General features: G+C 44.5%; 1 protein-coding gene across 8 annotated transcripts in view; it reads left to right on the plus strand.

Annotated features, from left to right (window-relative positions):
- The window catches only part of LOC140211181 (voltage-dependent calcium channel subunit alpha-2/delta-2-like), a 1,200,890-nt gene that overhangs the window by 1,049,117 nt on the left and 125,261 nt on the right, over positions 1-26,512 (plus strand). For all 8 annotated transcript variants that reach the window (XM_072280736.1, XM_072280740.1, XM_072280737.1 and 5 more), the window contains 6 exons: positions 961-1,010; positions 3,512-3,601; positions 12,537-12,602; positions 16,092-16,166; positions 20,984-21,058; positions 22,064-22,135. In XM_072280736.1, the coding sequence (XP_072136837.1) occupies positions 961-1,010; positions 3,512-3,601; positions 12,537-12,602; positions 16,092-16,166; positions 20,984-21,058; positions 22,064-22,135 (428 nt within the window). The remainder of the gene's footprint in view (positions 1-960; positions 1,011-3,511; positions 3,602-12,536; positions 12,603-16,091; positions 16,167-20,983; positions 21,059-22,063; positions 22,136-26,512) is intronic.

Consider the following 26,512-nt stretch of genomic DNA (forward strand, 5'->3'; position numbering starts at 1 on the left):
GTCCTCAATGGGGGGGAAGATCACATCCACAGATGTGCTGGGCTGTCTGTACCACATTCTGCACTGCCAAAGTGAGTCCATAGATGTGGGCATAGTTCAGTGAGGTTATCCCCTCTGGTTCAAGAGCCTGATGATTGAGACATAATAATTTTTTCTGAACCTGGTGGTGTGGGACCTAAGGCTCCTGTACCTTCTTCCTGATGGCAGCAGCAGCAAGAAGAGAGCATGGACTAGATGGTGGGGAACCCTGGTGATGGATTCTGCTTTCCTGCGACAGTACTCCTTGTAAATGTGCTCAGCTGTGAGGAGGCTTTACCCATGATGAACTGGGCTGTACCCACTACTTTTTGTAGACTTTTCCAGACCAGGCAGTATGCACTCCACTGTGCATCTAGAGTAGTTTGACAACATTTTAGATGACATGCTGAATCTTTGCAAAATTCTAAGAAACTCGAGGTGCTGCCATGCTTTCTTTGTTCTGGCACATGCTGGACCCAGGAAAAAATCTTCTGAAATGATAATGCAGAGGAATTGAAATTTACTGACCTTCTCCGCCTCTGATCTCCTGATGAGGACTGGCTCATGGATCCCCAGTTCCCTCCTCCTGTAATAATCAGCTCTTTGGTCTTGCTGCTATTGAGTGAGAGGTTATTGTTGTGGCACAACCCAGCCAGACTTCCAATCCCCTCCTACATGCTAATTCATCACTTCCTTTGAACCCTTGTGAAAAATAAGACAAAATAAAAATATGTAAGTAAGTAACACTGAGAACATGAATTGTATAGTCTTTAAAAATGAGTCTGCAGTGTGTGGAATCAGTTCAAAGTTGAGGTGAGTGACGTTATCCACACTGGTTCAGGAGCCTGATTACTATCGGGTAATAGTCGGTGCTGTGGGACCTAAGACTCCTTTGATCTTCCTTTCACAGATTCAGTCACAGCATTGTCTCTATCTTTGCAGGATATTACTTTGAAATCCCTTCCATTGGTGCAATTCGGATCAACACTCAGGTATGTGACATATTTTTCTAAAGTATGGATGAGGTGGACTGTGTGGGACAAAGAAAAGGTAGCTGAGTATGTTTCTTCTGCCAAAACTAATCGCTTCCTATCCTTTTGTGAATCTTGCTAGTCAGTGTCCTTTATGCACTCTGCACTGCAATCACAATGGGCTCAAAGGTACAATTTAATGTCAGAGAAACGTATACAACATACACCCTGAAATGCTTTTTCTTCACAAACATCCATGAAAACAGAGAAGTGCCCCAAAAAATGAATGACAGTTAAACGCGAGAACCCCAAAGTCCCTCCCCAGCTCCCCCTTCCCGTGCGTAAGTGGCGGCGAGCTACAATCCCCCTCCCCATACCGGCAAAACAAAAAGCACACCCGCTACCGGGCACAAGCGTGAGCTAAGCGATAGCAAAGACACAGACTTTTTCACCCCAAAGACTATCGCATTTCATCTGGTGTTCAGCAACCCACAGGTCCTCTCTCACCCTCATGAGAGGGAGGTGACACAATTTTCACAGCGAGCGGCAGGCATAACAACAACCCGCTGGTTTACAATGTTAAAAAGTCCGTTTCATCACTTCCTTCAAGCTCTGTGCCCGAAGATCACGAAGATCTTGGGCCTTCAGGCCCACAGCAAAAGATTTTCTGGTCTCCCCAACGACACACGAGTCTCCTGCCATGACACCAACCCTCAATCCGCCTGTTTCCAGAGCCCCGAGATCTTAGGCTTCCAAACACTAGGCCACCTCACAGGCCGACCCCTTGGCGTGCCGAACAACGGCCGGTCCTGAAACCCTGAGAACAGGTCCCATTCCCGCAAAGAACCGAAGTCAGTGTGTAACTCCTGGTCAGGGTCTTCAAAAGAACCCTGAAAGGGGAAAATAAAGATATTAAAGATGGAAATAGAGCTGTTTCGAGTCACCATTTAGCGCCATCTTAACTCCGCCTCCATCTCCATTAATGCCAGTTTCTATTAATGCTGGCTTTTTTCCTATATTTCTTACGTTTTGAGACATCAATGAATGGCACTTTTCCCACTAATTCCCTTCCACCACTTATTTCCCATTTCCTCTCACATGCCCAGTGAACCGCACCAATCCCCCATCTACTCCGGGGGCCATTTACAGTGGCAAATTAATCTATATCTACATCCATTACATCTCTGGGATGTGAGAAGAACCCAAATCAACCTGTGTGGATTCCCAGCAGATCAGGTAGTATCTGAGGGAAGTACAGACAGTCAATGTTTCATGTTGCGTCCCTTCATCTGGATGGAAATACTGAAGGGAGATTGATAGTGTAAAGTGGTGAGGGTAAGAGATGGAGCAGGTTCTGTCAACCGAATGGTGGATCCAGGTGGCGGGGGGGGGGGGCAGTGAGTTATAGGCAGATGGAGGAGGGAGCAGTGGAAAGAGTAACAGAAGGGTGCAGATGACAGAATCTGATAAGAGAGGAAGGTGGAATGTGAAATCAAGTAAGTGCAGAGGTGAACGATAGGGTGGTGTGTGTGCGATGGGCAGATGGACTGGGTAGAGGAGGGTGATGAAGGCTGGCATTGTTGTAAGAGGAGCTGGGGAGATCAGGAGGAGACCAATAAAGGACAGTGTCGTCACAGGTAGATAGGGTCGTAAAGAGAGCTTTTGATACATTGGCCTTTATTAATCAAAGTATTGAGCATAAGAGCTGGAATGTTATGATGAGGTTGTATAAGGCATTGGTGAGGCTGAATTTGGAGTATTGTGTTCAGTTTTGGTCACCAAATTACAGGAAGGATATAAATAAGGTTGAAAGAGTGCAGAGAAGGTTTACAAGGATGTTGCCGGGACTTGAGAAACTCAGTTACAGAGAAAGGTTGAATAGGTTAGGACTTTATTCCCTGGAGCGTAGAAGAATGAGGGGAGATTTGATAGAGGTATATAAAATTATGATGGGTATAGATAGAGTGAATGCAAGCAGGCTTTTTCCACGGAGGCAAGGGGAGAAAAAAACCAGAGGACATGGGTTAAGGGTGAGGGGGGAAAAGTTTAAAGGGAACATTAGTGGGGGCTTCTTCACACAGAGAGTGGTGGGAGTATGGAATGAGCTGCCAGACAAGGTGGTAAATGCGTGTTCTTTTTTAACATTTAAGAATAAATTGGACAGATACATGGATGGGAGGTGTATGGAGGGATATGGTCCGTGTGCAGGTCAGTGGGACTAGGCAGAAAATGGTTCGGCACAGCCAAGAAGGACCAAAGGGCCTGTTTCTGTGCTGTAGTTTCTATGGTTCTATGATTCTATGGACAAAAGAAACTGCTTACTTGAATTTGGAGAATTTAATGTTCAGTCCAGATGAACTGACCTACTGAGTTCCCCCAGCAGTCTGCTTCTTTTCTCTTCAGGCTTCAGTGATTCATTCTTACCTGGAGGGGTCTACCTCAAAAAGATTGAAAATAATTTGCTGTCTGACAGTTAAAATTATCAGCTGAATGTGTTTGTTTTTATTTTTTCTATGTTATAGGAGTATTTGGATGTTTTGGGTCGTCCCATGGTGATGGCAGGAAAGAAAGCCAAGAAGGTTCAGTGGACCAATGTCTATCAGGATGCTTTGGTAAGTCTATTTAGCAGCGGATGGATATCCAAGTGTCCACACAAACAGGCCTTCATTCTGATACTCTGTCTGATACACAGGAAAGAAATCATTGTTAAGCAGCACGTAAAATGGGTGAGAGTGGATTACCAGCCAGCTCTTGTGACAAAGCTGGTAAAGTCACTGCACAGTAATCTGCATTGAAACTGGATCTCAGCTGTCGCCTGGGTGGTGTTTATACCTTCACCGTGTGAGCACATGGGTTTACTCTGGGTGCTCAGGTTTTGTGTGCAGTTCAGCAAGTTAATTGGTCACTGAAAGTAGCCTCCAGTGTGTTGGGGAGAGGTAGAATCAGCTGTAAATTACCCTTCTATGGGAAAGTGGCAAAAAATATCAAGGAGGAGAAATTGGACCTACAAGGGAGTAAGTTGCAGACCTACAAAGAAAAAGATCTGATGGGATTACTCTGCTAAGTACAGTATAATCCAATGTTTGCATTGGCCCCATGTGCAAGTGAGGAGAGGACAAGCATAGGATCAAACATAATAGACATAGTGCTACGGGTTTGGACAGGGTTGAACCATAGAACCATAGAACACTACAGCACAGAAAACAGGCCTTTCGGCCCTTCTAGTCTGTGTCGAAACTTTATTCCACTAGTCCCATTGACCTGCACCCAGTCTATAACCCTCCAACCTCTCCCATCCATGTATCTATCCAATTTATTCTTAAAACTTAAGAGTGAGCCCGCATTTACCACATCCCACACTCCCACCACTCTCTGAGTGAAGAAGTTTCCCCTAATGTTCCCCCAAACCATCCCCCTTTCACCCAAAAGCCATGTCCTCTCGTATTTATCACTCCTAATCTAAGTGGAAAGAGCCTATTCGCATTTACTCTGTCTATACCCCTCATAATTTTGCAAACCCCTATCAAATCTCCCCTCATTCTTCTATGCTCCAAGGAATAAAGTCCTAACTTGTTCAATCTTTCGCTGTAACTCAACTCCTGAAGACCCGGCAACATCCTAGTAAATCTCTCTGCACTCTTTCAATCTTACTGATATCCTTCCTATAGTTAGGTGACCAGAACTGCACACAATACTCTAAATTTGGCCTCACCTATGTCTTATACAACCTCACCATAACATCCCAACTCCTATACTCAATACTTTGATTTATGAATGCCAGCATGCCAAAAGCCTTCTTTACAACCCTGTCTACCTGTGACGCCACTTTCAGGGAATTGTGTATCTGAACTTACAGATCCCGTTGTTCCTCCACACTCCTCAGTGCCCTACCATTTACTGTGTATATCCGATCTTGATTTGTCCTTGCAAAATGCAACACCTCACACTTGTCTGCATTAAATTCCATCTGCTATTTTCTGGTCCATTTTTCCAGTTGGTCCAATTCCCTCTGCAAGCTTTGAAAACCTTCCTCGCTGTCCACAACACCTCCAATCTTCGTGTCATCAGCAAACTTGCTGATCCAATTTACCACATTATCATCTAGATCATTGATATGGACAAGAAACAACAATGGTCCCAGCACAGATCCCTGAGGCACACCAATAGTCACAGGCCTACAGTCTGAGAAGCAATCATCCACTACCACTCTCTGTCTTCTCCCACACAGCCAATTTCGACTTCTCCATGGATACCTGGTGTCTGAACCTTCTGAACTAACCTCCCATGTGGGACCTTGTCAAAGGCCTTACTAAAGTCCATGTGGACAACATCCACAGCCTTTCCTTCATCTACTTTCTTGGTAACCTCCTCAAAAAACTCTACAAGATTTGTTAAACACAATCTACCACGCACAAAGCCATGCTGGCTATCCTTAACCAGCCCTTAGCTGTCCAAATACTTGTATATCCGATCTCTCAGAACACCTTCCAAAAATTTACCTACTATTGATGTCAGGCTCACCGGCCTGTAATTACTTGGTTTACTTTTGGAGCCTTTTTTAAACAACGGAACAGCATGAGCTACTCTCCAATCCTCTGGCACCGCACCCGTGGCTAAGGACATTTTAAGTATTTCTGTCAGGGCCCCTGCAATTTCTACACTGGTCTCTTTCAAGGTCCGAGGAAATATCATGTCAGGCCCGGGGGATTTATCTACCTTTATTCGCTGTAAGGCAGCAAGCACCTTTAATCTTTATATGTTCCATGACACTACTGCTTGTTTCCCTTCCTTCCATAAATGCTATGCCAGTTTCCTGAGTAAATACTGATGCAAAAAAACTGTCTAAGATCTCCCCATCTCGTGAGGCTCCACACATAGACGACCACTCTGATCTTCTAGCGGACCAATTTTGTCCCTTAATATCCTTTTACTCTTAACACACTTGTAGAAACCCTTTGGGTTTACCTTCACATTATCTGCCAAAGCAACCTCATATCTCCTTTTTGCCTTCCTGATTTCCTTCTTTAGTATTTTCTTACATTTTCTATACTCTTCAAGTACCTCATTTGTTCCTAGTTGCCTATACCTGCTATACACCTCTCTCTTTTTCTTAACCAGATAGCCAATATCCCTTGAAAACCAAAGTTCCCTATGCCTGTTAACTTTGCCTTTAATCCTGGCAGGAACATGCAAACTCTGCACTCTCAAAATTTTGCCTTTGAAGGCCTTCCACTCACTGAACACATCCTTCCCAGAAAACAACTTATCCCAATCCACTCTTCCTAGATCCTTCCTCATTTCCACAAAATTGGCCCTTCTCCAATTTAGAACCTCAACTTGAAGATCAGTCCTATTCTTATCCATAATTAACTTGAAACTAATGACATTATGGTCACTGGACCAAAAACGTTCGCCTACACATACTTCTGTCACCTGACCTGTCTGGTTCCCTAATTGGAGATCAAGTATTGCATCCTGTCTCGTTGGTACCTCCATATATTGATTTAGAAAACTTTCCTGAACACATTTGACAAACTCCAAGCCATCTAGCCCTTTCACAATCTGGGAGTCCCAGTCAATATGTGGAAAGTTAAAATCCCCTACTATTACAACTTTCTGTTTCTTACATCGGTCTGCTATCTCTCTACAGATTTGCTCCTCCAATTCTCTCTGACTGTTGGGCGGTCTATAATACAACCCTATTAGTGTGGTCACACCTTTCCCGTTCCTCAGCTCCACCCATATGGCCTCTGTAGACAAGCCCTCCGGGCTGCCCTGTCGACGCACAGCCGTGATATTTTCCCTGACTAGTAATGCACTCTTCCCCCTTTCATCCCTCCCCTTCTGTCACGTCTGAAACAACGGAACCCTGGAACATTAAGCTGCCAGTCCAGCCCTTCCTGCAACCAAGTCTCACTAATAGTAATAATGTCGTAATCCCACTTGCAAATCTACACCCCAATCTCATCTGCCTTACCTACAATGCTCATTGCATTGAAATAGATGCACCTGAGAACATTTCTATCATGTACGAACCTTTGATTACTGTCTATACTTTCAGTCCTCACATGACCTTCATCCTCCTCCACCTCACTATCTGCTCTAACACTCTGGTTCGCCTCCCCCTGCAAATCTAGATTAAACTCCCCAGAGCAGCACTAACAAAACTACCCGCAAGGATGTTAGTGCCCGTCTAGTTCAGGTGCAAACCGTCCCGTTGGAACAGGTCCCACCTTCCCTGGAAGGAAGCCCAATTGTCCAGAAACATGAAGCCCTCCCTCCTGCACCATCTCCTTAGCCAACTCCTTATCTTCCTATTTCTAGCCTTACTAGCACGTGGCATGGGTAGCAATCCTGAGATCGCAACCCTGGAGGTCCTGTCCTTCAACTTTGCACCTAACTCCCTAAACTCTTTTTGCAGGACCTCCTCCTCCTTCCTATCCACATTATTGGTCCTTACATGGACTACGACATCTGGCTGCTCACCCTCCCTCTTGAGAATACCGAGAACTCGATCCAAGATATCATGGACCCTGGCACCAGGGAGGCAACAGACCATCCAGGATTCTCGATCTCTCCCACAGAACCTCTTATCTGTCCCCCTAACTATCGAATCCCCTATCACTACTGCTCTCCTCTTTCCCCAACTTCTTTTCTGAGCTGAGGGTCCAGTCTCGGTCCCAGAGACACGATCACTACAATTTGTCCCTGGTAGCTCGTCCCCACCAACTGTATCCAAAATGGTATACTTCTTGTTGATGGGGTTCTCTGCTCTTTCTGTCTATTCTCCTTCCCTCTCCTGACAGTCACCTAGCTACCTGTCTCCTGACTTTTAGGGGTGATTATCTCCCTGAAACTCCTATTTCTGCCTCTGCCTCATGAATGATCTGAAGTTCATCCAGCTCCAGCTCCAGTTCCCTAACTCGGTTTGTCAGGAGCTGCAGCTGGATGCACCTTTTACAGGTGTAGTTATCAGGGACAATTGTGCTGTACCTGACTTCCCACTTACTGCATACGGACCACTTGACTGCCCTAACTGCTGCCTCCATTACCTACTCCTAAGTTAATTAAATTAATTAAAGGAATTTACCCGGCCTTACCTCACTGGGAGCAAGCTCGTCCTCAGCCTCTGCTCGCCGAAGCCTCTTGAGCCAAAGCCTCAAAGCTCCACTCCTACCCTGAGCCACTCACACACTGGCCGCTCCTCTCCAGTTACCCCTCCTTTTATAGTCATAGTCATACTTTATTGATCCCGGGGAAAATTGGTTTTCGTTACATTTGCACCATAAATAATAAATAGTAATAAAACCATAAATAGTTAAATAGTAATATGTAAATTATGCCAGTAAATTATGAAATAAGTCCAGGACTTATTGGCTCAAGGTGTCTGACCCTCCAAGGGAGGAGTTGTAAAGTTTGATGGCCACAGACAGGAATTACTTCCTATGACGCTCTGTGCTGCATCTCGGTGGAATGAGTCTCTGGCTGAATGTACTCCTGTGCCCACCCAGTACATTATGTAGTGGATGGGAGACATTGTCCAAGATAGCATGCAACTTGGACAGCATCCTCTTTTCAGACACCACCATTAGAGAGTCCAGTTCCATCTCCACAACATCACTGGCCTCACGAATGAGTTTGTTGATTCTGTTGGTGTCTGCTACCCTCAGCCTGCTGCCCCAGCACACAACAGCAAACATGATAGCACTGGCCACCACAGACTCGTAGAACATCCTCAGCATCGTCCGGCATATGTTAAAGGACCTCAGTCTCCTCAGAAAATAGAGACGGCTCTGAACAGCCTCAGTGTTCTTTGACCAGTCCAGTTTATTATCAATTCGTATACCCAAGTATTTGTAATCCTCCACCCTGTCCACACTAACCCCCTGGATGGAGTCACCGGTACCTTAGCTCTCCTCGGGTCTACCACCAGCCCCTTAGTCCCTACCAATTTGTCCCTACCAATTATTTCAAGTACTCACTCCCTCTAATAAACTAATCAACACTCTGTTTAACCCTTCAGTCACCCTCCACGCTTCTTTTAAAGCACTCTCACCTCAGTTCCTCAGCTGCTTCCCAGCACTCAGCATTCTCCTGAGCCCCTCGCTCCTCCTCCTGCTGCGATGGTCCCGGCGATCACATTGAATTTGCGAAATGTGTCCAGGAAAGTCAAAAAACAGAACAACCCACTGGAAAGGATGCAATACTGGACTTTCTCTGGGAAATTAGGCAGGCCAGGTAACTGAAGTGGCGGTCAAGGAACATTTTGGCTCTTCTTCTTATTCACGTGCCTTGCACGTTACACGCTTGAGCAATCATGGCTTTCCACATCAAATGATCCTATGCAGTGTCAATGATATCTCGCACACTTAGACCTGTTAGTTCTTCACGGTGTCCATATATTTTCTTCTTTGCCTTCCTCTTCCACGTTTCCCAGGCATACAGCCTTGTAATGTAAGGCATTCTATTTTTCCCTTTCTGATGACATGGCCCAGGAATTTAAGTTTCCTCTCATTTAATGTTCTCATTAAAGATCTTTTTGTATGGGCACGTTGGAGTACTGCCTTATTAGTTACCCTATCTCTATATGATATTTTCAGCATTCTTCCAAGAAACCACATTCCTGTTGCTTCTAAGTTTCTTTAGAGTTCTGGTGTTATAGTCCATGTTTCGGAAGCATACAGCAAGATTGACCAGATGTAACATTTTAGTAGCCTAAACCTTGTTGTCATAGAAATGTGTCTGTTGGTAAAAATGGGTTTCATTTTTTGAAAGTTGGTTTTGGCAATGGCAATTCTCCTTTTTATTTCTACTTTACTTCTAGCATCTTGTGATATAAAGCTTCCAAGGTAATTAAAACTGGTCTTTTGTTCAATCTCTTGGTTACTGATGTACAATTGGCAGTTGGGAGTATCCTGCTGTTTTGATATTACCATACATTTGGTTTTCTTACAATTGACAGTTAGACCAAAATCTGCACTTGTTTGTATTACTTTGTCTAGGAGGATTTGTAGGTCTTCTGCAGCACCTGCTATTAGGGTGGTATCGCATGCATATCTTATATTGTTGATGTTAACACCTCCAATTTTTATCCCATCTTGGTCTTTGGAGAATCATTTCAGAATAGACATTAAACAATTCAGGTGAGGCAATGCATCCCTGTCTAACTCCTCTTTTTTTTTAGTGACTAAAATTCAAAGAGGAGTTAGACAGGGATGGGTTGCCTCACTGGAATTGTTTAATTTTGGCTCTAGTGATCATAATTCTATAGGTTTTAAGATAGTGATGGAAATGAATAGATAGATCCACAGGTTAGGGTACTAAGCTGGAGTGGGGTGGGGCCAGTTTTGAAAGAGTTGGCCATTAAAAGACGAATGGAGTGGTTTGTGTATCTCAGAAACTGCTGATCCCCTGGCATTTTCATGCACAGCAGTGTCTAGAGTTCACAGAGAATGGTGTGAGAATACATCCAGTGAGCGGCAGTTCTGTGGGTGAAAATGCCTCGTTAATGACAGAGGTCAGAGGAGAATGACCAGACTGGTTCAAGCTGACAGGAAGGTGACAGTAACTCATATAACCACTAATTATAACAGTGGTGTGCAAGGAGCAACATACACAAAATACTGGAAGAACTCAGCAAGTCAGGCAGCATCAATGGGAGAGAATGAACAGTTGATATTTCATGCCGAGACCTTTCATCAGAGAGTTATATTCCACCTTATCTATGTCTGTTATTATTTTAAACATTTCTATTCATTCGCCTCTCATTCTCCAGTGTTCCTAGGAATAAACACTTAGCCTGGCCAATCTCTCCTTATAACTTAGGCCCTCTAGCCCTGGCAATGTCCTTGTTATTTGTTCTTGCAGAGTTGTGATCTGCAGAATCTCTTGTGTTTGTAGGGGAGGGGAGTCCAAAGCTAGGGGATAGATTTAGGGTGAGAGGGGGCTGAAGGGCAGAGGGTGGTGAGTGTATGGAGTGAGCTGCTGAGGAAATGGTTGAGGCAAGTACAATAGTATTATTCATGAAGCACATGGGCAGATATATGGAGTGAGTGGCCTGAAGGAAAATGGGAAGACCACAGGAAGTTGGGACTAGTCCAGTGGACAATGTGGTTTAAGACCATAAGACCATGGTTTGCGAGGACTTGCAGGGGTGAAAGACCTATAACCATGCTGCATTGTGTCCATCTGCAGCTGCACTGGCGTGTGCTGATGTATTGCTGCATGCTCATTTTGCAGAAACATGGCTCCTGGACAACATCTCAAGCAGCATCAGCCTTCGGGCCATGCCACTGAGGCACCTCGGCTATCTCTTTTGTGTAACTGTATCTTTTCCTGCTATCATACTCGATATGCTTTGTGCCTATTGGTACAGTGTTTTGCAGCTTGGCCCAGAGGAATGCTGTATATGTGTGTATGGTTGAATGACAAATAAACTTCAACTTATGACTGTATGGCAGCAACAAAACTTGTCAATCACACGGGACCAATTGCATTCTGAATTTTGATGGTGTGAAGGCTAAAGAGCTGAAGTTTAATGTATTTTGTTGCTTAAACTGGCTAAAAAATGTTTAACTTATAAAATGAAGCATTACATACAGTATGTGTGGAGCTTGAACAACTACAGAGTAGTGGGATTAAATGTTTTACTGAGTTTCTGCAAGTAACGGTACACACTGGGCAACTCACAATGCACACAGCGATAAACCAGGCCTGCCAAGACACAAAACGTGTACATTCAGGAGCATGTGCAAGAAGAGGGGGGCTTGCTGTGTGTAGGAGGCCCAGTCAATTCACTGCGCAGTCAATCAGCAGCCTGTGCACTTGCCACATTCTTGCAATCGATCTAATCATGGTTTGAAAGGATGACTTGCCTACATTAAATGTCAGACAATTTCTCTGAATAGAATGGATGTTATAATGCTTTTGTTTGCAAAACTATTAAATATACGTGTGTACGTTGCTAGTGTTTGGGATTGGAGGTATTCTGTACTTTGAGCAAATCAAGCTCATGATGCCAGGTGAAACAAAAAGGCACTTTACACTCCAGTGGCCTTTGCATTCTGTGAAGCTCATCCAGGTATTTCAAGAAATCTTCGCTTCAGCCTGATTTGTGCTGAGCCAACGAATCCAAGCAAGGTTCTCCAATGAGCTGAGCGAGGATATCGCCCTGTTGCAATTCCTGCTGAACAGCAGAGTTTTGGACAATGAACAAATCCCTACGTGCTTCAATGCTTCAGTAACTCAATGTTCTTAAAGATTAATGGCTTGGTAACGTTTCCTCCAGTTCACTGTCATCCTTTGTTGCACCACAGTTCCAGAGCACCTGGCATCCCACATAGGCCACTGCAGAGGCCAACAGGGCACGAGGAAGAGCCCTATGCAACCAAATGTCTGTTGGCAGGTTCTGTGAGGAATGGAGGGAGAAGCTCAGCACCATCTAATTCTTAGTGGTTGCGATGTATTAAGCCAGTCAGTGAGGCTAGGAACAGTGAGTAATGTTCTATACCATAAAATATAACATAGCTGTTTGCTTTCTGTTCCTAGAGCCTTGAATTGGTGATCACAGGGACAATGCCAGTTTTCAACATCACAATGGACAATGGCCAACAGGTACGTGCACAGGATGTGTATGGCTGGTCACACCAGCTTTAAAGAATCACATATGTAGCAAAGGGGCAGCACTTAGTAACAATTTCCTTTGCACCCTAGAACATTTTACCCTTAGCATTTTCAGTGCCAATTTGTAAGTTTCTCCAGTTATTAAAACAGAACATTACAGCACAGTAGAAGCCTATCAGCTCACGACTTTGTGCCAACATTTTAACCTACTCTAAGATCAACCTAACCCTTCCCTCCCGCAAAGTCCTCCATTTTTCTATTGACCATGTGCCTATGGTTTCTTAAAAGTTCCTAATGTATCTGTCTGTACCACCACCCATGTCAGCACATTCCACACCCCACCACTCTCTGATTAAAGAACTTACCTCTGACATTCCCCCACTCCCCAAACTTTCTTCCAATCACCTTAGAATTATGCCCCTCCTGGTATTCGCCACTTCCACCCTGGAAAAAAGTCTCTGGCTGTCCACTCTATCCATTCCTCTTATCACCTTGTACACCTCTATCAATTCACCTCCACCCTCCTTTCTCCAAAGAGAAAAGCCCTTGCTACTCAACTATCCTCATACGAAATCCTCTTAAATCTATGCAGAATTCTGGTAAATCTCTCCTGCACCCTCTCTAAAGCTTCCACATCCTTCCTTTAATGAGGCACCAAGAGCAAAACACAATGTTCGAAGTGTGGTGTAACCAGGGATTTACAGAGTTGCAACATTACATCTTGGCTCTTAAACTCAATCCCCTGAAGGTCAACACTAGATATGTTTTCTTACCACCCTATCACTGGTCGCTGGGTTATGCTGGCATAATATCTTTGCTTACGCCTCTTGTTTAGTTGGGCCCCAGGAGGTGAGTATTGTGAGGGCAAGAAGCCAAGGCAATGCCACTTTAATCAATTTATAGAATGAAGTTGAGCTTTGACCAGGAACCAGTCCAGACATCAGAAGTTTGGTAGGAGGAGATTTCACTCAGCTCCACTGCCTGAGTAGAAAAAAGCAGTAGTGCATTGCAGTAGAGTAATTGAGCTCTGACCACATTTGGGATTGCTTCGCAAGATTCCTGGATGGTATGTTGCCTCCTGGGTGCCAGAGTCTGGGACATCTCAGATCAAGTCCTCAGCATTGTTACGTGTGTGGGTGAACAGTCAAAGATTGTGGTCCAATGACGTACACAGTGAGTACTGCAGAGGGAGTTCAGGGAGTTAGGTGCTAAGTTAAAAGGCAAGAACTCCAGGGTTGTGCTCTCAGGATTGCTACTCATGCCACGTGCTAGTGAGGCCAGAACTATGAAGATTATACAGTTTAATAAGTAGCTAAGGAGTTGGTGTAGGAGGGAGGGCATAAGATATTTGGATCATTGGGCTCTCTTCCAGGGAAGGTGGGGCCTGTACAGAAGGGATGGTTTGCTCCTGAACCGGATAGGGACTAATATCCTAGCAAGAAGGTTTGTTAATGCTGCATGGTGGGGTTTAAACTGGAGTTGCAGGGGGATGGGAACCAGAGTGCCAGACAAGTTAGTAGAGAGACAAATGTTGGTAAGACCTCAGATTAAGTCAGGAATCAAAAGATTGAACATGGTGCGACTAGTCTCCTGAGCTGCGTATATTTTAATGTAAGAAGGATGGCAGGAAAAGCAGGTGAGCTCAGGGCATGGATCAACACCTGGAATTATGATATTGTAGCCATTAGTGAGACTTGGCTGCAGGAGGGGCAGGACTGGCAGCTCAATATTCTAGAGTTCTGTTGTTTTAGACGTGACAGAGTGGGAGGGATTAAAGGAGGAGGGGTGGCAATACTAGTCAGGGAAAATATCACGGCAGTGCTCCGTCAGGACAGACTGGAGAACTCTTCTAGTGAGGCGTTATGGGTGGAACTGAGAAATAAATGTGTGAACGTGTCTCCAACAGTCCTAAGGATTTAAAGGAACAAATTTGTAAAGGGATCACAGACTGCTGCAAGAAACATAAAGCTGTTATAGTGGGTGATTTTAACTTCCCACATATTGACTGGGAATACCATACTGTAAAAGGACTAGATGAGATAGAGTTTGTCAAATGTGTTCAGGAAAGTTTCCCTCATCAGTATGTAGAGTCCCAATGAGAGAGCATGTGATACTGGATCTGCAGTTAGGGAATAGTCAGAAAATTACGTAGAGAGTACTTTGCATTGAGTGACCACAATGCCATTTGTTTCAAAGTAAATATGCAAAAAGATAGGGCTGGTCCGTGGGTTGAGATTCTAAATTGGAGAAAGAAATGATTTGGCAAGTGTGGATTGGGACAGGCTGTTTTCTGGCAAAGGTGTACTTGGAAAGTGGGAGGCCTTCAAAAACAAAATTTTGAGAGTACAAAGCTTGTATGTGCCTGTCAGAATAAAAGATCAAGGTAACAAGTGTGGGAAATTGAGATATTGAGTCCCTGGTTAAGAGAAAAAAGAGGTGCACAGCTGGTATAGGCAGGTAGGAACAAATGAGTTGCTTATGGAATACAGGAAATGCAAGAGAACGCTTAAGAAAGAACGCAAACACGAGAAATTCTGCAAATGCTGGAAGTTCAAGCAACACACATCAAAGTTGCTGGTGAATGCAGCAGGCCAGGCAGCATCTCTAGGAAGAGGTACAGTCGACGTTTTGGGCCGAGACCCTTCATCAGGACTAACTGAAGGAAGAGTTAGTAAGAGATTTGAAAGTGGGAGGGGGAGGGGGAGATCGAAAATGATAGGAGAAGACAGGAGGGGGAGGGATGGAGCCAAGAGCTGGACAGGTGATTGGCAAAGGGGATATGAGAGGATCATGGGACAGGAGGCCCAGGGAGAAGGAAAAGGGGGAGGGGGGAAAACCCAGAGGATGGGCAAGGGGTATAGTGAGAGGGGTCGGTGTTGGGACCACTTCTTTTTATGCTGTATATCAATGTTTTAGACGATGGAATAGATTGCTTTGCTGCCAAGTTTGCAGATGACATGAAGATTGGTGGAGGGCTAGGTAGCATTGTGGAAACTGATAAGCTGCAGAAGGACTTAAACAGTTTGGGAGAATGGGCAAGAAAGTGGCAAATGAAATACAATTCTTACAAACAGATGGTAGTGAATGTTTGGTGTGGGGTGCCCGTGGGAAGTGATAGAGGGGGATTCCATTATAAATTTTAAAAGTCATTTCAACATTTAGTTCAATTCTGATGCCATCTACAAGGACTCTGTTGAATGCATGGGTTTTCCCTGGGTGCTCCGGTTTCCTCCTATGATCCCAAGAATTACCGGGTGGGGTAATTCGTCATTGTCCTATGATTAGATTAGGGTTAATCAGATTTGTTGGGATTGCTGGAATGACATGCCTTGAAGGGCTTGAGGACCTACTCTGCACTATATCACTAAATAAATAAATAAAAATCAATGTTTGGCATGATATGGGTCAAATGCAGGGAAGTGGAGTCAGCATGAGCAACTTTCCAGGCTGAATGTATCTACGACTCTGTTTATGTTCCAGAACCAGCTGATGCTTGGGGTGATGGGCATCGATGTGGCTCTTGATGACATCAAGAAGTTCACACCTCGCTACAATGTATGTACAATATTAGTATTTCACCTACACCATAAACAGGGTTCCAGCGATACTTCCAAGAACTTTAGCTTAGACACGATGTCTTGACAGCTATATCTGAGGAGTTTCTCAACTATTCACGTCACTGGGTGATTATAGGCACAGTATTACATCCACTTGCCTGAGGGAATGTTTCATTACAAGCAGTTCCTGGTCCAACAAGTCCCAGCGGAAGAGGAAGATAGGTTGAAGGATGGAGAACGTGGTAGAGGGAGGGCAGCGGGGAACAATGAGGAAGAGTGGTGGAGGTAGCATCCATTTGTCATGGGATAAGCCCACTCTCCACTATCCATTGCTTTTGGTCTAACAGCCTTACTTGCACTCCAGGACACACAGCCAGTCTTCTCAAGCAGACCAGATAGTTCAAAGATCACTGACTCCCCACAGACCCCAAAAATTTCCTTTACTTTTTGCAGCTGGGAAAGGTCAGCTGATAGGTTGTCAGAACTGTGAGGCAGCAGTGTTAACTCTTGCACCATTGTGCTACATTCCTTGAAGTTGTAGTTGTGAGTCATGTGCTCATTTTGCCAGTAACTGATCCAAGCAGAAGTATGAGTCTGCTGGGGAAATTGAAGGCACAATGTCAGTGTATCCATGAGTCCAGTGGAGGCTGGGGGCTGAAGAAGATGGCCTGTCCTGGGATTAGAGGACTGTTTATGTGGGTGGGTGAGAGGGAGGTACAGGGTTCATTTTGCTCTTGTTGCTTTGTCACTTTGTTATGATCTGTTTTGTGGTACTCTATGTTGTTCTGCTGAACATTGTGGACATGCTATGTTGTTCTGGTGAATGTCGTGGACATACTGTGTTGTTCTGCTGAACGTCGTGGACATACTGTGTTGTTCTGCTGAACGTCGTGGACATGCTGTGTTCTGCTGAACGTCGTGAACATGCTGTGTTGTTCTGCTGAACGTCGTGGACATGCTGTGTTGTTCTGCTGAACGTCGTGGACATGCTGTGTTGTTCTGCTGAACGTCGTGGACATGCTGTGTTGTTCTGCTGAACGTCGTGGACATGCTGTGTTGTTCTGCTGAACGTCGTGGACATGCTGTGTTGTTCTGCTAAACGTCGTGGACATGCTGTGTTGTTCTGGTGAATGTCGTGGACATGCTGTGTTGTTCTGCTGAACATTGTGGACATGCTGTGTTGTTCTGCTGAACGTCATGGACATGCTATGTTCGTGCCAGAATGTGTTCCACCACATGCGCTTCCCCCAGCACGTCCTTAGATCTGTTGGTTGTTAACACAAATGACACATTTTGCTGTATGTTCCCACGTACATGTGATAAATAAATCCCAACCTGAATCTGAAATTTACGAGGTATTCCTTAGCATCAGGTCCACCATTATTTGTAGACTTTCTCAACTTCTGCTAACTCCTCAAAGCAACAAATCCTGTAGAGTCATAGCAACAGCATCCAGAAGGAATAAACCAGAAACTACTATTTGACCGATAATTCTTTGAAATAGCCTTGCTGAGATCCATCCTATCACTGAATGCACGTTCAGCAGGCTGTATTTAAGGTGTCTTAGTGCTGTGACTTTGCGTCTTTTGTGATGAGGATGTCTCCGAGTTCACAGAAGGAGTCACGAGCTTCATCCGGAAGTGCATCGAGGATGTTGTACCCCAAAAATCGGTCAGGGTCTATCCAAACCAGACACCCTGGATCAACAGTTCCATGTGAGCAGCACTCACTGCGCGAGACAGAGCTTACGTTGCCGGTAATCAGCAGGAGCTCAAGAATTGCAGCTATGATCTGCTCAAAGTCACCAAGGCAGCGAAACAACAATACAGGGACAAAATCCAGACACAGCTCTCCACCACCAACACACACAGCTTATGGCAGCGTCTGCACACCATCGCAGACTTCAAAGCTAAACACAGTGGTGCTGCCAACATCGCTGCCTCTCTCTCAGCTGAGCTAAATCTTTTTTACGCTCAGTTCGATGTCGCCAACACTGAGCCCCTGAGGAGAGCCTCCGAAGAGACCTGCACCTTGGTCTTTTCTGAAGCTGAAGTACACAGGTGTTTCCAGTGAGTGGACAATCGCAAGGCTGCGGGACCGGCAGCATCCCAGGGTGGGTGCTCAGGATGTGCGTGACACAACTGGCAGGTGTGTTTAGACACTTTTAATCTCTCCATCTCCCAGTGTAGAGTGTCCTCCTGCTTCAAAACATCCACCATTGTCCCTGTACCTAAAAAGACCAAGGTAACATGTCTGAATGACTGGCGTCCTGTTGTACTCACCTCAATAATAAGCAAATGCTTTGAAAGGCTGGTCAAGGACGACATCTGCAGCATGCTACCACCCACAATGGACCCTCTACAATTCACCTACGGACACAACCAATTGACAAACGACACAATATCCACAGCTCTATACACGGTCCTTACACATCTGGAGAAGAAGGATGCTTATGTGAGAATGCTGTTCGTGGACTACAGCTCAGCATTCAACACCATAATTCCCTCCAGGCTTGAAAATAAACTCAGAGACCTTGACCATTACCCTGCCTTGTGCAGCTGAATCCTGGACTTCCTGTCAGATTGCCGGCAAGTGGTAAGAGTGGGCTCCCTCATCTCTGCCCCTCAACACAGGTGCCCCTCAAGCCTGTGTCCTTAGCCCCCTCCTTTACTCTCTATGTACCCATGACTGTGTCACTACCCACAGCGCCAACTGATGATACTACATTGATTGGCCTAATCTCAAATAATAACGAGGCAGCCTACAGAGAGGAAGTCATCGCCCTGACACAGTGGTGTCAAGAAAACAACCTCTCCCTCAGTGTCGCAAAATCAAAGGAGCTGGTTGTGGACTATGGGAGGAATGGAGACAGGGCAACCCCTATTGACATCAATGGATCTGGGGTTGAGAGGGTGAACAGCTTTAGGTTTCTCAGCATACACGTCACCGAGGATCTCATGGTCTGTACATACCGGCTGTGTGGTGAAAAAGGCACAACAGCACCTCTTTCACCTCAGACTGTTGAGGAAGTTTGGTATGAGCCCCCAAATCCCTAAGAACTTTCTACAGGGGCACAACTGAGAGCATCCTGACTGGCTGCATCACTGTCTAGTATGGGAACTGCAGATACCTGGGGATACGAATTGACAATAAACTGGACTGGTCAAAGAACACTGAGGCTGTCTACAGGAAGGGTCAGAGCCGTCTCTATTTCCTGAGGAGACTGAGGTCCTTTAACTACTGTCGGACGATGCTGAGGATGTTCTACGAGTCTGTGGTGGCCAGTGCAATCATGTTTGCTGTTGTGTGCTGGGGCAGCAGGCTGAGGGTAGCAGGCACCAACAGAATCAACAAACTCATTCGTAAGGCCAGTGATGTTGTGGGGATGGAACTGGACCTCTGACAGTGGTGTCTGAAAAGAGGATGCTGTCCAAGTTACATGCCATCTTGGACAATGTCTCCCATCCAATACATAATGTACTGGGTGGGCACAGGAGTACATTCAGCCAGAGACTCATTCCACCGAGATGCAGCACAGAGCGTCATAGGAAGTAATTCCTGTCTGTGGCCATCAAACTTTACAACTCCTCCCTTGGAGAGTCAGACACCCTGAGCCGATAGGCTGGTCCTGGACTTATTTCCTGGCATAATTTACATATTATTATTTAATTATTTATGGTTTTATATTGCTATATTTATACTCTATTCTGGGTTGGTGCAACTGTAATGAAAACCAATTTCCCTCGGGATCAATAAAGTATGACTATGACTATGACTAACTGTACTTCCCTCAATCGCAGGACTTTGCAGAAAGTGGCTTGGACTGTGCAGCACTGCAGACAGTGGTGTGAACTTTTCACTATTCAGGACATTTACAAAGACCAGTGTGTCTAAAAGGCCCAAAGAATTACTGGGGACCTGAGTCACCCCAACCACAATCTGTTCCAGCTGCTACCATGTGGGAAACGGTACTGCAACATAAAAGCCAGGACCAACAGGTTCTGGGACAGCTTCTTCCACCAGGCCATCAGACTGCTTAATTCATGCTGATACAATTGTATTTCTATATTATATTGACTGTCCTGTTGTACATGCTATTTATTACAAATTACTATGAATTGCACATTGTACATCTAGGTGGAGATGTAACATAAAGGATTTTACTCCTCTTGTATGTGAAGGATGTAAGGAATAAAGTCAATTCAATTCAGCTGGCTGTATTTAAGTGTATTAGTGATGTGGTTCTGCGTTCCAAGATGGCACCACTATTGAAGTTATCATCTGTGCTAGATTTTTATCACATCTTGAACAGCACTGACAAAGGGATATCAAAATTGAATTGGGGCAAAAATAGCAAAAGATGTAAGAAATGAATTATTGTTAGTTCCACACATTTGTACTCACTTCAGGGAGGAGGAGTTAGAACGCAATGGAACAAGGCCAAGCAAGGTTAATCATGTTCTCATCTCATCAAGACAAAGGGAAAGAAACCCCGTGGGTTTCCTCTGGGTGCTCCGGTTTCCTCCTACATTCCAAAGATGTGGGTGGGGTTAGTGAGCTGTGCACACACCAGGTTGGCACTGGTAGCATGCCAATACTTGTGGGCTGCTCAGCACATCCTCACTGATGAGATTTGACGCAAATGATCCATTTCATTGTATGTTCCGATGTACCTGTAACAAATAACACTAATCTAATCTAATTTCTGTTGCCTCCCTTTGTAATTTACAAGCAAATCATCTGCTGTGAGGTTTTTTTGCGATGGCCTATCCATAAGAGATTCCTGTTAATGTTTCCACTGTTTTCTCTCCACAGTTAGGTGGCAATGGGTACTTCTTTGCCATTGATCCAAATGGGTATGTACTGTTTCACCCCAACCTGCAGCCAAAGGTAAGCAATCTCAGCAGATTCCTCTTGTTTGCCAATCTATGTAATCATCCTTCGGCTCAGGTTGCAGTGTAACACTCAGCTACCGCGCAATTATTCATCAAAAGATTCCTTGTTTCATTATATTAGCAATACTTAGGCAGGCAGATGAACAAGTAGAGAATGGATGGATGGATATAGAGCATGTGCAAGCAGAGGGGATTAATCTGGCATCATGGTTGACAGGGAGATAATGGGCTGAACAGGCTGCACTGTTCTATGTTCAGTGTCCCCTGGATTTGAAGGCCCTCGCATGGACCCTATGAACAGATTCCAAATCTGGTGGTAACATCCTAAACTGATAATGAGGAGGAACTGTTGGATGAGGGTTCAGCATCAACAATTAGCTCCACAGCTGCAGTAAATTATTACATTAGTTAGTCAAAGGTATGAGCAGGCAGTGTGAAACTGATGTTACTGTCTTTGTGAATGGTGCTTCTTAGTGCTTCCTGAATCTGCTGTAGTCAAACACCCAAAATGTATTAAAGGAGTGTTCAGATCCATGAGCTATGGCCAAGACACTGAGTCAGAAATATATAAACCATTTATAGAATCGTAAACTTGTGCATCTGAGAAACTGGCCCTTCAGCCCAACTCATCCATGATGACCAAGGTGTCTACCGAGCTATTCCCAATTGTCTGTATTTGGCCTAGATCCCTCTAATTTTGTTTTTCATCGCTGTCCCTGTCCAAATGTCTTTTAATCATTGTTATTCTAACGGCTTCTACTACTTCCTCTGGCTGGCCATTCCATGTTCACACCACCCTCTGTGTGAAATCCTGCCCCTTGGGTCTCTTTTATGTCCTTCCTGTCTCACCCTGAATCAATGCCCTCTAGTTTTAGGCTTCCCTGTCTTGGGGAAAAGACTGACCCTAGACATTGAAACTGCACGCTGGGGAATTGTTTACTTTTGAATTTCTCTGATGGGTGTGGTACTGTCCACTTGTTTCTAATTCTTTCTCCTCTAGATTATAAACTTCCAAGAGCCGGTAACTCTGGACTTTCTGGATGCTGAACTGGAGGATGAAAACAAGGAATGGGTAAGAAGTAAAGGAGGAAAACAAAGTAATGAGATGCAAAGATAAAGCAACACACATCAAAGTTGCTGGTGAACGCAGCAGGCCAGACAGCATCTCTAGGAAGAGGTACAGTTGACATTTCGGGCTGAGACCCTTCATCAGGACTAACTAAAAGAAGAGCTAGTAAGAGATTTGAAAGTGGGAGGGGGATGGGGAGATCCAAAATGATAGGAGAAGACAGGAGGGGGAGGGATGGAGCCAAGAGCTGGACAGGTGATTGGCAAAGGGGATATGAGAGAATCATGGGACAGAAGGCCCAGAGAGAAAGACAAGGGGGGCGGGGAACCCAGAGGATGGGCAAGGAGTATAGTCAGAGGGACAGAGGGAGAAAAAGGAGAGTGAGAGAAAGAATGTGTGTATAAAAATAAATAACGGATGGGGTACGAGGGGGAGGTGGGGCATTAGCGGAAGTTAGAGAAGTCAATGTTCATGCCATAAGGTTGGAGTCTACCCAGACGGAATATAAGGTGTTGTTCCTCCAACCTGAGTGTGGCTTCACCTTTACAGTAGAGGAGGCCGTGGATAGACATGTCAGAATGGGAATTCCGTCTGGGTAGCCTCCAACCTGATGGCATGAACATTGACTTCTCTAACTTCCGCTAATGCCCCACCTCGCCCTCGTACTCCATCTGTTATTTATTTTTATACACACATTCTTTCTCTCACTCTCCCTTTTCTCCCTCTGTCCCTCTGACTATACCCCTTGCCCATCCTCTGGGTTCCCCCCCCCCTTGTCTTTCTCCCTGGGCCTCCTGTCCCATGATCCTCTCATTTCCCCTTTGCCAATCACCTGCCCAGCTCTTGGCTCCATCCCTCCCCCTCCTGTCTTCTCCTATCATTTTGGATCTCCTCCTCCCCTTCCCACTTTCATATCTCTTACTAACTCTTCCTTCAGTTAGTCCTGACGAAGGGTCTCAGCCTGAAACGTCGATGGTACCTCTTCCTAGAGATGCTGCCTGGCCTGTTGCGTTCACCAGCAACTTTGATGTGTGTTGCTTGAATTTCCAGCATCTGCAGAATTCCTGTTGTTTAGATGTAAGGATAAAGTTGGGTGCTGATTCATTCTCCAGTTAGCATCATCTCATGGAGAGAGTCAGATGGACATTATTCCTTCAAGTAAAGTACGCTCGAGGCATTAGAAATCTTTTATTTCCAACTGTTTCTGAGCATTGGTGTTGGTACTTCGCAGGAATATGTGCATGTTAGTGAGTTTCATTTTTTCTCTCAATAATCTCTACAATAAGAATATCTTTGTTGAAGTCAGCAGTTACTGCCCTTGAGTAGGGGTTGAGCCTGCTCTTCTACTGCTAAAGCATCAGTGGTGAAGTCATAGAGTCATAGAGCACAGGTGAAAGCCCTTTGGCCTCTGATGCTCACACCACCATTGAATCCAACAATGCTAAATCCACTTACCCTGTTACATCCAAAGCCTTTGATACCTGGGTGATTCAACCTCTTCTCCAGATGTTGGTTTAATGTAGTGTGAGTATCTGCCTTCACCACCCTCTCTAGGCAGTGCATTCTACAGTCAAAACGCTCCATGTGAACAATTTTCCCCTCAGATCATCTCTACATTTCCTCCCTCCCATCTTGGCATGTATGATGTTGCAGGCATCACTGAATCATGGCTGAAAGAAGATAATAGCTGGGAGCTTAATGCCCAAGAATAGACGTTGTATCAAAAGGCGTTGCTCTGTGGGTAGAAAATGAAATGAAATCAAAATGAAATCAAATTAGAAAGGAGCGATAAAGGGCCGGAAGGTGTTGAATCATTGTGGATAGAGCTCAGGATGGGCAAGAATAAAAAGACCCTGATGGGAATTATATACAGACCCCAAACAGTAGTAAAGGCGTGGTCTATAAATTACAATGGGAGAAAGAAATGCATGCCAAAAGGGCGGTGTTACAATACTCGTGGGGGAATACAATATGCAGGTAGATTGGAAAATCAGGTTGGTGCTGGATACCAAGATTTCTAGAATGCCTATGAGTGTCACATATACGGATTCAGCAGCGCAGTAGATACGGCAATTGTGCTTGTGAATTTGCACGTGTCAGCTAACTAATATTTAATCATGATAGTATTTAACTCCATACTTGTCATCATAGTGCTTGTTGAGATTTGGACAGAGCACAGCAATGCTTCGCTGCCTGTTTGTTTTCGGCCTTCCCTGAGAAATTGCACTCTTGAGTCAACTGACTCTGAAGACTGGCGGTATTCGTTTAATGTTTAGATGTTCTTTTCAGCCACAGTGTAGGCTTCGTTTTCCATTTGAGAGTTTTAGCCCTGTTTGGCCTAGCGTTTATTGTTTTCTTTTCCCTTTAACACTGTCCGTATTAAAGTCTGTGAACTATTGACCTGTTTCTGTGTCTCTCACTCTGCACTTGGGCCATATCTGAACCTGGTAACAATGGCTTTACAACCTGCCTTTATAGAGCAACTTATGGCTGAGCTCACGAGGGGATCAAATTTTTGGATTGGGTGTTGTGCAATGAACCAGAATTGATTAGAGAATTTAAGCTAAAGGAACGCCGAGGGGAAAGTGATCATAATATGATTGAATTCTTCATGAAATTTGAGGAGAAGCTAATGTCAGATGTATCAGTATTACAGTGGAGTAAAGGGAATTACAGAGGCATGAGAAAGGAGCTGGAAAAGAACACTGGCAGGGATGACGACAGAGAGCGATGGCTGAAATTTCTGGGAACAATTCAGAAGGTGCAGGATATACACACGCCAAAGAGGAAGGAATATTCTAAAGGCAAGATGACACAACTGTGGCTAACAAGAGAAGTCAAACCCACCCTAAAACCCTAAAAGAGGGCAAAAATTAGTGGGAAGTTAGAGGATTGGGAAGCTTTTAAAAACCAACAGAAGGAACTAAAAGAGTCATTATGAAGAAAAAGTTGGAATATGAAGGTAAGCTGACCGATAATGTTAAAGAGGACACCAAAAGTTTCTTCAGATACATGAAGTGTAAAAGAGAGTTGAAAGTAAATATCAGACTGCTGGAAAATGATGCTGGAGAGATAGTAATAGTGGACAGACTGAAATATTTTGCATCAGTCTTCACTGTGAAGACACTAAAAGTATACCAGAAGTTCGAGAGTGTCGGGGAAGAAGTGAGTGTGGTTGCTATTACTAGAGAGAAGGTTCTTGGGAAACTGAAAGGTCTGAAGATAGTTAAGACCCCTGGACCTATTGGTACACACCCCAGACTTCTGAAGGAGATGGCTGAAGGGATTGTGGAGATATCAATAATTATCTTACAAGAGTCAATTGATTCTGGCATGGTTTCGGAGAAATGCAAAATTGTAATTGTCATTCTGCTCTTCAAGAAGGGAGAGAGGCAGAAGAAAGGACATTATAGGTCAGTTAGTCTTATCTCAGTGGTTGGGAAGATGCTGGAGTCAATTATTAAGGATGTGATTTTGGGGTACTTGGAAGTGATGATAAAATAGGCCATAGTCATCATGGATTCCTTAAGGGAAAGTCTTTCCTGACAAGTCTGTTGGAATTCTTTGAAGAAACAACAAGCAGGATAGACAAAAGAGAATTGGTGGATGTTTTCAGGAGGCCTTTGACAAGGTGCCACATATGAAGCTGCTTAACAAGTTAAGATCCCATAGAATTACAGAAAAGATTCTGGCATTGGCATTAGCACAAGGCAAAGCATTGGCTGATTGGCACAAGGCAAAGCGTGGAGCCTTTTCTGGTTGGCTGCTGGTGGCTGGTGGTGTTCCACAGGAGTCTGTGTTGGGACTGCTTCTTTTTACATTATATGCTTTATGGCAAAGTTTGCGGATGATATGAAGATAGATAGAGGGGCAGGAAGTTTTGAGGAAGTAGAGAGGCTGCAGAAGGGCTTGGTTAGATTAGGAGAATGGGTTAAGAAGTGGTAGATGGTCATGAACTTTGGTAGAAGAAATGAAAGCATAGACTATTTTCTAAATGGAGAAAAATTCAAAAATCTAAAATGCAAAGGGACTTGGGATTCTTTGTGCAGGATTCCCTAAAGGTTAATTTGCAGATTGAGTCATTAGGAGGAAGCCAAATGCGACGTTAGCATTCATTTCAAGAGGACTAAAATATAAAAGCAAGGTCGAAGCTTGAAAAAGCATTGGTGAGGCCTCACCAATATCTGAACAGTAATAAATCTCACAGGGATTTCCGGAGAAATGTCTTTATCTGTTGAGCGGAGACGTTGGAACATGATCCCTCCGGGAGTGATGGAAGGGAAGATGGAGAAACACCAGGTCATTCAGCCCTTTGAACCTGTCCTATCATTCACTATGAGTATTGTGAGCAGTTTTAGACCATAAGATATCGGAAAAGGA

Source organism: Mobula birostris, chromosome 16 (assembly GCF_030028105.1).
Source record: "Mobula birostris isolate sMobBir1 chromosome 16, sMobBir1.hap1, whole genome shotgun sequence".
NCBI classification, from domain to species: domain Eukaryota; kingdom Metazoa; phylum Chordata; class Chondrichthyes; order Myliobatiformes; family Myliobatidae; genus Mobula; species Mobula birostris.